General features: G+C 46.0%; 1 protein-coding gene across 5 annotated transcripts in view; it reads left to right on the plus strand.

The window, feature by feature from the left end:
• EPB41L4B (erythrocyte membrane protein band 4.1 like 4B) overlaps positions 1–13,210 on the plus strand; it is a 149,672-nt gene that overhangs the window by 41,757 nt on the left and 94,705 nt on the right. For all 5 annotated transcript variants that reach the window (XM_037797899.1, XM_037797901.1, XM_037797900.1 and 2 more), the window contains exons 3-4: positions 11,194–11,236; positions 12,116–12,194. In XM_037797899.1, coding sequence (XP_037653827.1) covers positions 11,194–11,236; positions 12,116–12,194 — 122 coding nt within the window. The remainder of the gene's footprint in view (positions 1–11,193; positions 11,237–12,115; positions 12,195–13,210) is intronic.

A 13,210-nucleotide genomic window follows, 5' to 3' on the forward strand; every position in this document is an offset into this window, starting at 1 on the left:
CCACCAGAACTTTTCTTTTAAAAAGTGAGAATGGAAGAAAATTAACAAACCATAGTTACACCTAAGCATTCCCATATCATTAAGATCATCCTCAATATCTTGTCTGTTCTTATTAGATTATCATTCCCCCTTCACTAGCTGCTATCTCTAGGTCCCCTATATTTTTTTATTTGATAAATAAAGTAATTTAAAAATAAAAAAAATAAAAGTAGGAATGGTTTTGTTGTCCCCCTCCATAGTATAATCTAGCTTTGCGTTTCAAAGGTAATTTATTTGATACTCTGAAAATATTTATGAGTGCCCATGACATGCCAGGCCCAGTTCTAAGCTGCACAGATAAAGCAGCGAACAGACAAGACAAAGTCTGCCCTCGTGGGGCTTCATCCTGGTGAGGTGGACTAGGAACAGATGTAGAGGTTTAATATGGCAGGTGGTAATACGCATGTGCCAGTTTGAATGTATTGTGTCCCCCAGAAAAAGCCATATTCTTTGATGCAGTCTTGTGGGGCAGACATTTTAGTGCTGATTAGATTGGAATTCTTTGAGTGTTTCCATGGAGATGTGCCCCACCGAACTGTAGGTAACTCTGATGAGATATTTCCATGGAGGCACGGCCCCACCCATTCAGGGTGGGCCTTGATCAGTGGAGCCATATAAATGAGCTGGCAAACAGAAGTAACACAGTGCAGCTATGAGTGACAGTTTGAAGACGAGCTATAGCCAAGAGGGACGCTTTGAAGAAAGCACAGGAGCTGCAGATGAGAGACAGTTTGAAAACAACCATTGAAAGCAGACTCTTGCTCCAGAGAAGCTGAGAGAGGACAAATATCCCAAGTGCAACTAAGAGTGACATTTTTGAGGAACTGCAGCCTAGAGAGGAATGTCCTGGGAGAAAGCCATTTTGAAACCAGAACTTTGGAGCAGATGCCAGCCACATGCCTTCCCAGCTAACAGAGGTTTTCCGGACACCATTGGCCATCCTCCAGTGAAGGTACCCGATTGCTGATGTGTTACCCTGGACACTTTATGGCCTTAAGACTGTAACTGTGTAACCAAATAAACCCCCTTTATAAAAGCCAATCCATCTCTGGTGTTTTGCATTCCGCCAGCTTTAGCGAACTAGAACAACGCGTTAAGAAGAGTAAGGAGTGAGGGGACAGACTGCCCTCGGGGGACGTGGGGAGGTGCTGTTTGAGATGGTGTGTTGAGGGGTGGGTTTCCTGATGCAGAGGCATTTGAACTAGCGATCTGGAGCTCCTTGTAAATGGTCAAGCCTTCCTACCCAAAAGACACCAGTCAGATACTTCCTGGGTGCCACGCGTGACAGTCTGAAGGTAAAGATGGTCAGAGTTGGTTGTTGTAGATTGTGAGTGAGATGTCCGAGTCCTTAGCAGATGGAGTGGGCTGGGACGTAAATGCCTCCTGGCTCCAGGGCTCCTGGATGGAGGCCCTTGTCTCATCCCCTCCACCCCACCCCCTGCTCCCACCGGGCCTTTCTGTGCAGATGCCCCCCGACCCCACTGACTTCCTCTGTTTCTTCAGGACTTCTGGTCTGTTGAGAGCAGATTCCTTGACTCTTGCTGTGCACGTTTCTTTTGCCTCCTTGAATAAAGTCTTCATTCCTTCTCATTGCTTGGAGAAGATACTTACTCTGATCCACCTGGGGAAAGGGTAGACCAGCTTTCCTCCCTGCCCCCGTGTCCAGCTCTGCTTCCTTTGAGAACGGGCCGTCCAGCGCCCTGCTCTTTGACATCACAAAAGTCCTTCACGTCCTTCAAGGTGTCTGTTGCCTCAGTTTTTGTCTTCCCCTGTGAAACTTCAGAATTTAAGTTCCTCTCATTTGAGTGGGAACACTTCTGGGCCCTGTCATCACCCATCTCTGTGAGATCTGGGATTCTGTGATTCCCCCTTCCGTTAAGTCTATCTTTCCAGCCCCTCCACGTCTGGTCTTGGCCCTAAACCATCTGTTCCCACCTGATTCGCCCTCTCCTGGCCTCCTCGTGTCCTAACCTTCCTGCTGGCCTGCGCTATACCTCACCATCTCACCTCTGTCCTCACTCACCCTTTGATTCTTCTGCCCCCAGAACTTTCCCCTGCCCGTCCCTCGGCACACAGGCCCATCTGTCTTCTCTGTGACTTCTCCTAGACTGCCGGGAATTACTGGAGAAAGTCGTGGGCTGTGCCTTTTGGCACCAGCACAGATCTGAGGCTCAGCAAAGTTCAAACAACCCCCAGCTGCTGTTTGGGCCTTGTTAGCTCCTAACTGACTCTTGGGCACCCCACGGTACCCTTTCCAAATCTTGACCATGGGCATCTAGTCTATTCTCCATTAAAACGGGTCCAGCATCTGGCTTCACCTCCAACTGAGATCCAGGCCAATACTCTGAGTATTCCTCCCCCACCTCGGATTGTCTCTTTCTCTCCATCCATCCTTCATACCTTTTTAGTCTGAAGAGAAGGGATTGTGCCTGCTTCTCCTGCATTTACTCTCCCTGTCTGCATCCGTTCCCAGTTGCTTCCTGAGCACAAATTCAGATTCTTCTCTCCATCCTTAGCATCCTCCAGCTCTCTCCCAGCATCTGACACTCTTCAGCCTTCCTCTTCCTGGAAACTCTTCTCCATTCTGCCTTCTCCTTTGTGTCTTAAAGCCCACAGTGTTTTGAGCTTTAGAACATCTACAGCTCTGGACAAGGAGTCAGACGTGGGCCCCATTCTTGGCTCTGCCTCTGGCTCCTTGGTGGACCTTAGGTAGGCCAGTCTGTTTCCCTGGGCCTCAGTTTCCTCATCTGTAAAATGGGGTGCTCCAAGAACTCTTCCAGGTCTAGTGTTGGATGGTTCTGAGTCTGACAGGGAGGCAGGCACCACTGCCCTGAGGAGGGCTGGGTCTGCTGTAATTAGAAGGGAGAGTTATCCGTCATCTCCACCTTTAGAGCGCAGTGCCTATAACTTTGCTGGCATGTGTCATCCCAAGGTGACCCCTCTTCAGCCACTCGGATTCCCAGAAATCCAAGGATTTGACTCCATTCCGAAAGACTTCCCTGTAGTCTCTGCCGACCTGGCTGGCAGACTTTCCCACAAGCCCGTCCCTGCGGCTGTGCAGCAGGAAGGATGTTCACGGCAAGACTCAGGCAGCCTTCCCAGGTCAGGCACCTGCAGATGCTCCGACTCCACAGGTTCTAAAGCTCTTCCAGGATGCAGCTCCTGGAATGTGATGCGCTTTCCTTCCCCGTGGTAGCAGGTGCCGGGGCCTCACCTGCCTTTGACCTGAGGACCCAGGATATGGCAGCAGCAGCCACCAGTGCCCTTTGTGCTCAGCTCATTTCAGCCTTTGCTTCCTAAGCCGAGTTCATCACAGGCTGGTTCTGATGAGGCCTGCACTGCTCATCTCCCTGCCTTTGCTTGTGCTGTTTCCCCTCCTGGAACGCCCCTTCTCATCCCGTTTAAACTCCTGGCCAGCCTTCAAGACATCTTGGATGACAGCCTTTTGTGAAGAGTGCCCTGACCTCCCTCCCACAGCGTTTCTTCTCCGCCATGTTAACATCTGAGCTTATTTCACCTTATGGAGCAGTTTGCTCCTTTGGCTTTGGATTCATTACTTGCATATCAATAAAGCAAAACAAAAATAAAACATCTTATTAGATCGTAACAAGGTAACTCCTGGTGACAAGACTAACAGTCTCTAAACTTAGTCTTTAGCACCAGAGAAGGGACCTTAGGAGGCATCTTGTCAAATCTTGCCATCGTCTGGAGGCCAAAACCAAAGCCTTTAGACCTCGGCAAAGCACTTAACAAGGAGCACGGCTTGGACTCAAACCCGGGTTTTCAGTTTCTTGGTTTATGTGCTCTTCCCAGTACATCGTCCCTCGCGCCTCAGTTTCCCTAACTGGAAAGTGGAGATAGTGACATCTGTTTCACAGGGGCCCTGAGGAGATCAGTGAGTTAATGGAGGAGAAAGGGTTTTGGAATCAGAGACGTGGCATATGGGTCTCCTCTTCTTAGCTGGGCAGAGTGAGGGGGAGACAGAAGTCATCCTGCCCCTGGGGGTGAGCACATTTAGCTGGAATCTGCAAGGGCACTTTGCTTGCTGGGAGATTTACCAATTTAAACAAGAGCCCTTTGGGAGGGTCTGCCTGAGATGACTTTGGGGGTGAAGGTGGGACGTCACTGATGTTTGAGGGCCCAAGATGATGCAGCTGGGGACAGGTGATTAGAGGCTGTGGGGAGTGTGTTTCTAGGGAGAGGTCTAGACATATTGCCCCATAATTGAAGCTCCTGCAAATATTTGACATCCCCAGGCAGTCCCTACCATGCAGCTGAGCTGTCTGCATACCTGGCTTATATTCCCACCTCTCTACAAAGAGTAGGCCTGGTTTCCGTGGTGCCCTGCCCAGCTCCAAAGCAACGGTCAAAGTCCGTTGGCATCACCTACTTTCAGCAGCTGGGGCCGGGGCCTCCTGCTGTCGTTTTCCATGTCAAAGCGGGAAGGAATCTGCTCTTCAGACCTCACTTTTGCACAGCTCAGAGCAGGGGCTTGGGGTCTGTCTTTACATATCAGAGCTTTTTTCCTGAGGACCAGGGTCTCTGGCCCAGCTTTCTCACAGCCCGGGTGTGCCACCTGCTGTTTGCCGAGTGCCCACTCTGAGCCAGCCACTGATCTAAAGGCTTGATGCTGGTTTAATGCTTATTCCTGATCTGTAAAGCTGGTGTCGCCAGCACATTTTGCAGATGAAGAAGCAGAGACTCAGGGACATTAGGAATCATGTCATGGTCCTACAGTAAGGGACGGAGCTGGGGTTGAGCACTTGGTCTCTTGGGAGTCCCCACCATGCTGTATGGTTCCACATGTACCCGTAGAGGGAAAGAGAACATTTGGTCAGGAGTCGTTCATTGAACTTTGACTTGGTGCTAACTCTGTGCCAAGCTCCGTGGTTGCGGAAATGGGGTGGGCACTGTCCCTGTCTGCCACATCCCTGGTGGGGGAGAGAGACAGCAGTCCCTTGCAGTACAGTGTGATAAAGCCCCCAACTGAGGATGTGTAGGCTACTTTATGAGCCCAGAGGACAGATTGCCTAAGTACTGTCTGAGATTACAAAACACCAGAGAGGGAGAGCTACCATTGGGTGTGGACTGTGCAGGGCAGGATCAGGTATTTGGGGTCGAGTGTGGGGAGTAGATTAACAAGAGCTACCCTCCCAGGGTAGGGTTCTGGAGGGTAGGTGTGGCCATCATAATTCCCTTTCCTAAGCCCTGCCCTACATAAAAAGGGAGCTTTTTTAAGCGTGGCAGATTTTGTAGGAGGAGTCCAGAAGAGGTGATTAGGCCTTTGTCTCGAGATTTGTCAGTGTTTCTTCTGATATTTGCAGTGTGGAGCCTGGTGGACGTAGACAGGAAATATGAGGTCCAGGGCTGTGTAGTGAGGTTGACAGGAATATCATGGCTGCTGGAAGGACTTAGTGGATCCTAAAGAGAATATTGTGGCCTCCTTGGATTTGACCCGATGGTTGTTTGGAATGTCACATTTGCCTCTTGGGCAGACACTTCTGAATGTTCCTACAATTCCAGATGTAAATGTAAAGTCAAGAGCGATTAGTCTGCACACCTGAAGGAGAACCAGGGAGTGTAAAAGCTAATAGCGGATTGAATGTTACTATCATAGAAAAGCAAACAAAGCCCCTTCCTCCCATATGTCCCTTGTGGTTTCCATGGACACCACGTGATGGCTGTGTTAGGGGATGGCCTCAGTTAACAGGTGAGGAGGCTGAGGCTCCCAAGTGGGGATCTTGCTCTGGCCACACAGCAGGTGAGTGACACAGCTGGGTCCTGGACTCTGATCTTCTGCCAACTGCAATTTTGGTGCAATGTGTTAAAATCGGCCAGAGAAACCCAAATGCTGCAGGTTTCCCAGCAACCTGTTTCTGACCCTGTGCAAATAATTGGCAGCTAAATGAGAACCTTATCAGGGGGTCTTGGTAGTAGGTTTAGATGACTTAGCCAGCTGGTGTCTGTGGGTTTAAAGGGCTTCATTCTGGATGAGGAGAGACCCTCACGCCACCCCCGATGGTAGAGACACGGCCTGTTGAGAGAAGGCACTTCAAGATAGTTTGTGGTCTGGGGACCTAGAGGACAGTACAGTGCACACAAGGGTAAGTTTGAATCCTGATGCCTCTGCCTCTTTTTAGCACCAGGATCCTGGATATCTGCTGCCCTCTCCAAGGCCACCCCCCTCCCCACCTGCTCTGAGGTGTGAGTGTAGCAAGTGTGACAGGTGTGATACAGTAGACTCCAAAGGTATCATTCCCTTCCTTCTGTCCGCCCTCTGGATAGGATCAGATCTTCAGATTCCCTCCGGCTCCATTTTAAACACCCACTAGGAACTCTTTACAGGCAAGAAAATCTGTAGATGCCAGACACCCAGTTCCCAGTTCTGCTGCCCAGGACTAACAGTGCGTGAGGGCTGAGGTGATGTTCAGACGGAGGCTTCCTAGGCTGTCCTCAAACCCCTGAACGTCTCTTGGGATCATGGTGCCAGTGCTTCTGTGTCGATTTTGGACAATTAAAGTCTACCGCCAGCCTTATGCATGTCATAGTTCCGAGATTGATGTGCTCTTCCAGCAGCGGGGCTTGGCAGCGTCCTCTAACATCTTGATTTATGGAAAGGGTTTTACCAGATGGACTTAGATGAGAAATTCAGATCAGAACACCTCTCTAATGCCCATTAGAGCCTTTGAGTTAAGTGTCTTGTCCTTTGAACTCAGAAATGCCCCGCTCTGTTTCCAATGACTGGTTTAATGGTCTGTTAAGAGGGTTGGAGCTGTTTGCTTTGGCCTTGACTGGCGGTTGGCATGGCTGTATTTAGCCAGAACGCAGGTGAATATCTGAGACCAGTCCTGCTGCTGCTGAACACAGTCCTCAAAGCTGAGCTTAGGATACAATTTACTAAAAGCCTGGTTGGGCTTTCACTGCACCGGTACCCAAGTCACAAGGTGGCCTTGTGGGATAAAACTAGAGTGATTAGAGCCTGGTAAGTCCTGCAGCTGAGAAGAAAGTTAGGTCATTTTGAACTGGTTGGATATGAGATAGGTTTTGTTATCTTGTATTTCAGGATGGTGTCTGGGTCTCTTATCTCCTCTCATACAGGCAGCAAACCTGATCTGAAACCCAGGGGTCAAGGGGTTTTTTAAAATGACAATGCCGGTTCTGATTCCTTTCCCCGCATAGTGAGCCCCAGACTTGTTCACAGTCCTGCGTCTTGGCAGCTGCCTCCGTGGCTGGCCAGGAGCAGGGAGCCCAGCCTGCAGTGCATGATGACGCCCCGTTGGCAGTGTGGCCAGGAAAGCTGTCTGCGGTCCAGGGGAGCACCTGGCCGCCGCCTCTGTGAGTTCACACCGCCCATCTGTATTGGGTCATTTCACCTCATGGACTGGCCAGTAAACCTGGAAATTGCTGGAGACTTTACAGAGCTCAAACAGCAAGTTTCAGAAGATGGTATGGATGTTCTGAGACCCCCAGGATCATCAGGGTTTATTTCTGGGTAGGAGAGGATGCGGGAAAAGTTCAGAACAAAATACTTGATGGGCCTACTGGGGGTGTGTAGAAAACACTGATGCTCTGAGATTCTGTTTAATAGATTGGTTGTGCATGGGAGCTGAGTGTTAACTTTTTACAGTTCCTCAAGTGACTCTAATAGCAGCCAGGATTAACTGCAGCTAAGGAACAACACAGGTTAGACTTGAGTCAAGATTAGAGGGCCACAGTAGAGGGAAGGAAAGGTGGACTTAAACATGTTCTATTCAAAATATGTTAAGGAGATTTGAGAAATAAAGAAATGGGGCAAGCTCCTCTATGCTATGAGCCTCTAGGCAAGTTAGACGATAAGACTGGGTGCAGGGAGAACCTTCTCTGCATGGTAAGGATGAATTCATATGATATTATATGCTACCACTAATGTGAACATTGCTGGGGGAGAATGCAAGGGTGTTGGGCTCCCCCACCTCAGTGGTTGCTGATGTGTCACAGACATTGGGGACTGGTCATTTGATGGGCTGAGCCCTCAATCACGGGACTTGCCCTTGGGAAGACTGTTGCTGCAAAGGAGAAGCTAGGCCTGCTTATAACTGTGCCTAAGTGTCTCCTCCTGAATGCCTTTTTGTTGCTCAGATGTGGCCCTCTCTCTCTAGCTAAGCCAACTTGGCAGGTGACATCACTGCCCTCCCCCCTACGTGGAATCTGATGGGATGTAAATCCCCCTGGCAACATGGAATATGACTCCTGGGGAGGAATCTAGACCCGGCATCGTGGAATGGAGAACATTTTCTTGACCAAAAGGGGAATGTGAAATGAAATAAGTTTCAGTGACAGAGAGATTCCAAAAGGAGTTGAGAGGTCACTCTGGTGGGCACTCTTATGCACAATATAAATAACCCTTTTTAGGTTCTAATGACTTGGAATAGCTAGCAGTAAATACCTGAAACTATCAAATTGCAACCCAGGACCCTTGCATCTTGAAGACGATTGTATAACAATGTAGCTTATGAGGGGTGACAGTGTGACTGGGAAAGCCATGTGGATCACATTCCCCTTTGTCCAGTGTATGGGTGGATTAGTAGAAAAATGGGGGCAAAAAAAAAAAGCACTGAGTGTCCTTTTTTACTTTAATTATTCTTTTTCACTTTAATTTTTATTCTTATTACTTTTGTGTGTGTGTAATGAAAAGGCTCAAAAATTTATTTTTGTGAGGGATGCACAACTGTATGATGGTACTGTAAACAATTCATTGTATGCTTTGTAGGACTGCATGGTAGGTGAATATATCTCAATAAAATTGAATTATTAAAAAAAAAAAAAGGATGAATTCATTTGAAAGTCAGAAGAGCAGGTAAGCCGTAGCTTTCTTTGGCAAGAAAATAAATTTTACACTGACATCAAGTCTGGGTCTGTCTGTCCTCTTCCCAGAGGCTAAGGTTGAGGGCAGTGGTGACATCTAATTCCAATGAGGCAAACTGAGAATTAAAAACTGCCTGACAGGCAAACAGTGAATATGGAACAGCCAGCTCTTCTCCCATGAAAATAATGTTCTCATTAAAATAAAGCATAAGGCTGAAAAGTTTAAAAAAAAAATAAAAAAAGTAAATGGCATTTCTAGCCTCACCATCCAAAAATAACCACTAAAATTCCTTTTGGACATATCAAGATAGGAAAGAACAATTTTGTATAAATGGTTCCCTTCCTGATTTTTTTTTTTTTTTTTTCATTTAACATTGTGTGCCGTGGCCCTCTTGCCACATCAATAAATACAGGCCTCCATTAGTTTTAAAGGCTGAATAGCATTTCATTATATGGATGAGCCACTTTTTAAAAAAAAATCTGTCTTTGTAGATAGATATTTAGGTCATTTCCCATTCAGAGCTATTAGCAATGAGATAAAGCATCCCGTACATTTGAGACATTACCGCCTTTGAGATATGCATCCTGCTGCAGCGATCTGTTTCTTTTATTATTCAGTTGTCTGGCTGGGGAAGGCAGCTGACAAAAGCCCATCTTCTCCCATAGCAATGCTCAGGGCATATTGTATTGTAATTCATCTGTTGTTTGCCTTTGTGTCTCCCTATCCCCCGACTCCCACGCAGTCCTAATTGGCTCCTTGGTGAGGAGTAGGGCACCGCTACTAATTTAGCCACGCCCCTTTTTTATTATTAGCACATGCCGAGTTTAGATCGCTGCTGGAAGTGTATTGACAGTCAGCAGCACCCTCTCTGAATTTGAACAGCTGGTGAGAAACCCACTCTGGCTGTTATTCTAATGGTTGTGTTCCAACGTGTATTCAGTTTGCCAAAAGTGATGGGGAAAGTCCCTATTTGCTTCATTTTTTTTCCTTGTAACTTTGTATTATAGGTAACATGTATACAACTCAGATTTTTCCACTTCAACCACTTTCAAGTGCATAATTCAGTATTAATTACATCAGTAATATGCTACCGTCACCAATATCCATTACCCCAATCATCTCAAAGAGAAACTGCACTCCTCTAGCAGTAACTCCCTCCCCTCCCCCCTTCCCCCACCCCTGGAAACCTACAAGCTACCATCTGCCTCTATGAAGTTTGTTGCTTTTACCAATTTCATATAAGCGAGATGATACAATATATGTCTTTTGGTGCCTGGATTATTTCACTCAGCATGATGTTTTAGCATGCAGCAGAACTTCATTCCTTTTTATGGCCCAGTATTATTCCATTTGTCTGGTTATATCACATTTTGTTTATCCATTCATGAGTTGATGGACACTTGGGTTGCTTCCATCTTTTGGCTGTTGTGACTAATGCTGCCACGAACATTGGTGTGCAAGTATCTGTTTGGGTCCCTGCTTTCGATTGTTTTGGGTACATACCTAGGAGTGGGATTGCTGGGTCATCTGGTAATTCCATTTTCAATTCGCTGAGGAACTGCCAAACTGATTTCCACAGTGGTTGCACCATTTTACAGTGCCACTAGCAATGTATAAGCATTCCTATTTCTATGCATACTCATGCCTCATTTTTAAAGAATAATTCAAATTTATTTATTTCTCAAGAATATGTTAAGGGCCTGCTGGGTGCTGGGCTCTGTACCCAGCACAGGAAACAGGAATGATTTAAGTGCATGGGCTCTGCCCTCTAGGGGCTTAGGTCTGCCCGGAGGAGCTCACGGTATTAGGTTCCTCGGGGCAGTTTTCCACCGAAGTTAAGTTGCTGGGCTCCTCAGGATTGTAGCTTCAATGACGTTGACATGGCAGAAAATCTTTTAGATGTCGGAAGTGACTTTGTAATTTTCCTTGGATGGATGAGGACCGAAGTGGTTCTTCTGGTGAAAACTAGAGGAAGTTGAAATGCCCTCGCTTATCAGAGCAAAAATTATCTCAGCCAAATCCCTGGTTTCCTGAACTGCCGTTTTTCCATCTGCCACGTGGGTCATTTTCCAGGCAAAGGAGTCAAGGAGCCATGCATTTATGTGCATAAGCAGAGAATTTTTTATACCACCCCAAGATATCCGCAGATACCTCAACCTGATAACTCATATCATGGTCCAATCCCTGCTTTTTTTTTTTTTTTTTTGTCTTTTTTTACAGAATTACCAGTCTGTAGAGGTGGGATAACGATGAGTGCTGCATGATCTGGCTGATGAAATATTACTAATGACACATTTTCTTTCTTTCAGCACTGGCTGGATCATTCCAAACCCATAAAAAAGCAGATGAAAAGTAAGTAAACTGAATTAAGCCTCCTCCTTTATTACTTTAATCTCAGAGTAACCTCCATTGCCAATGTTTTGAGGTGTTATGTTTTCATTAGAACTTGGAAGCATTTTAAAACAGATTCAGTTTTAAGTGGATGATTTTTAATTTCCTCAGGCTGGCCAAATGTTAAGAGTTTAAAATTTGAATACAAGTTTTTAGTAGATATTAAAAAACCGACTGTGTTCTCATTGGAAATCAGATATCCCTGCCAATGAGAACCGATGACTATACGATTCAGGAATGCAATTTCACACTTATTAAATTCACTTTCCAATGAGTTGCAAAGTAGACGCAGAGTGGTAGAGCAGGAGAGCGCTTGGCAATTGGGTCCAACTGTCTCATTCTGTAGAGGCAGTAGCCACATTTCTTTAATGTTGTTTGTGCTTAGGTAATTTAAAACCCTTATACTCCTAAAAGCACTTGGAGGTATTTTGACTTTACTTTTAGATTTCGGAGCACAGTGTTGCCCCTTCTGTTTATGGGTCACTTTCCTTTAGGCCACTTAATATTTTTGTAAAAAGTAGTTATCAATTTGGAGTATCTTGGCAATAGAGATGAAAGGAAAATATTAGCTCTTAGTAATTAATCTAAAGTGTTTGTTTTTTGTTTTTTTCCCCCCCAGAATGAGGCTTCTAGCTAAAACATCATAGTTAACACAAAAGTCCCTTTTGGCGCTGCAGACTAGGACTGAAAAGAGCATACTAGCTTTGTGTGCCCTGTTGTACCTTCCCGTTGTAGTGGTGAATATGCTGTAGATTTAACATGTTTTTCCTTTTATCCATTTCTGTGAACTTCAAAATTGGGGGAAAAAAAATCTTCAACCTTCCATCTCCAAATGTGTAGTTGGACCTGCTTATGCCTTGCACTTTCGAGTTAAATACTATTCTTCAGAACCGAACAATCTTCGTGAAGAGTTTACAAGGTAGGAGGACGTGATACAGAACAAGTCCCCACCAGTGGCGCTTCCCTTCCTTGTAATTTATGCTTTGTCTTCCCCCCCATCTGTTGTCTTTATAGGCAAGAGTTACCCCTTTGCCTGGACTTATCTCTGTATTCGCTTGCAAATCCACCGCGTTGCCTAATTTGACCTTTTTTCTTAGTGAATACAAATTAGAAGATTTATTTTCTTGTCACACTTCTATGTTCTTGGTCTTTGGATAAATTGGTTAGTTGTTCTATGACACTTCCTGTTTGTCGCAGCAACAGAGAAGAGAAGGCAGATATTACAGCAGCAGTTTTCTGTCCAAAATTATCTTATTTCTTTTAAGGGACTGTAAAAATAGTCCCTTGATTCCTTGATAGAAGGAACACTCCCTTTAAAAAGTTGGCACTCACTACATGTTTTAGAATAGCTCTGTGTTATCTTTCAGCCCCACTGAATTTCTTCTATGTTCTACCTGCCTGTGTCTGTCTCTGGGACTTCAGAAACAAGCAAAAGAGACTCAAACATTTTAAGTATGGAGCTTCCTTCTACTACCTTTCCATCAATGAAATTCTCTACCCAGCTTTTTCTTGCTTTTATGTCCCCAGTGCCTTCTTGTGATTGTTTGTGTGATGGACAGTAGAGGGGACATGTAAGCTGCTGGGTAGCCCATGGGGGAGGCCAATAGCTTGGGAATAAATGCCCAAATAGTGCTTTAAAGATGAGCTGATGGTCACCGCTCCCCCACTGGAAAGGCCTGCTGGCTGCTGTGATTAGGTTACCTTACAGGAATTAGAAGTTCTGGCCATATAAGCACCATGTCCTCCTTGATGTGAATAAGCAAGATGGTACCCTGGATTTCAGAAGTTAAGTGTTAGTTACCCATAGTGATAGTTCAGCACCCATTAGGAAGCAAGAACATTCTGGAATGTGCTAGAACCATCAGCCCCCTTTTATTTCTGGATCCCTCAGAGAGAGTGGTTGTCTGCCTTGTTTTCAAAGTTCAAATTAAATTA

The sequence above is a fragment of the Choloepus didactylus genome, chromosome 10 (genome assembly GCF_015220235.1).
Source record: "Choloepus didactylus isolate mChoDid1 chromosome 10, mChoDid1.pri, whole genome shotgun sequence".
In the NCBI taxonomy this organism is placed as follows: Eukaryota; Metazoa; Chordata; class Mammalia; order Pilosa; family Megalonychidae; genus Choloepus; species Choloepus didactylus.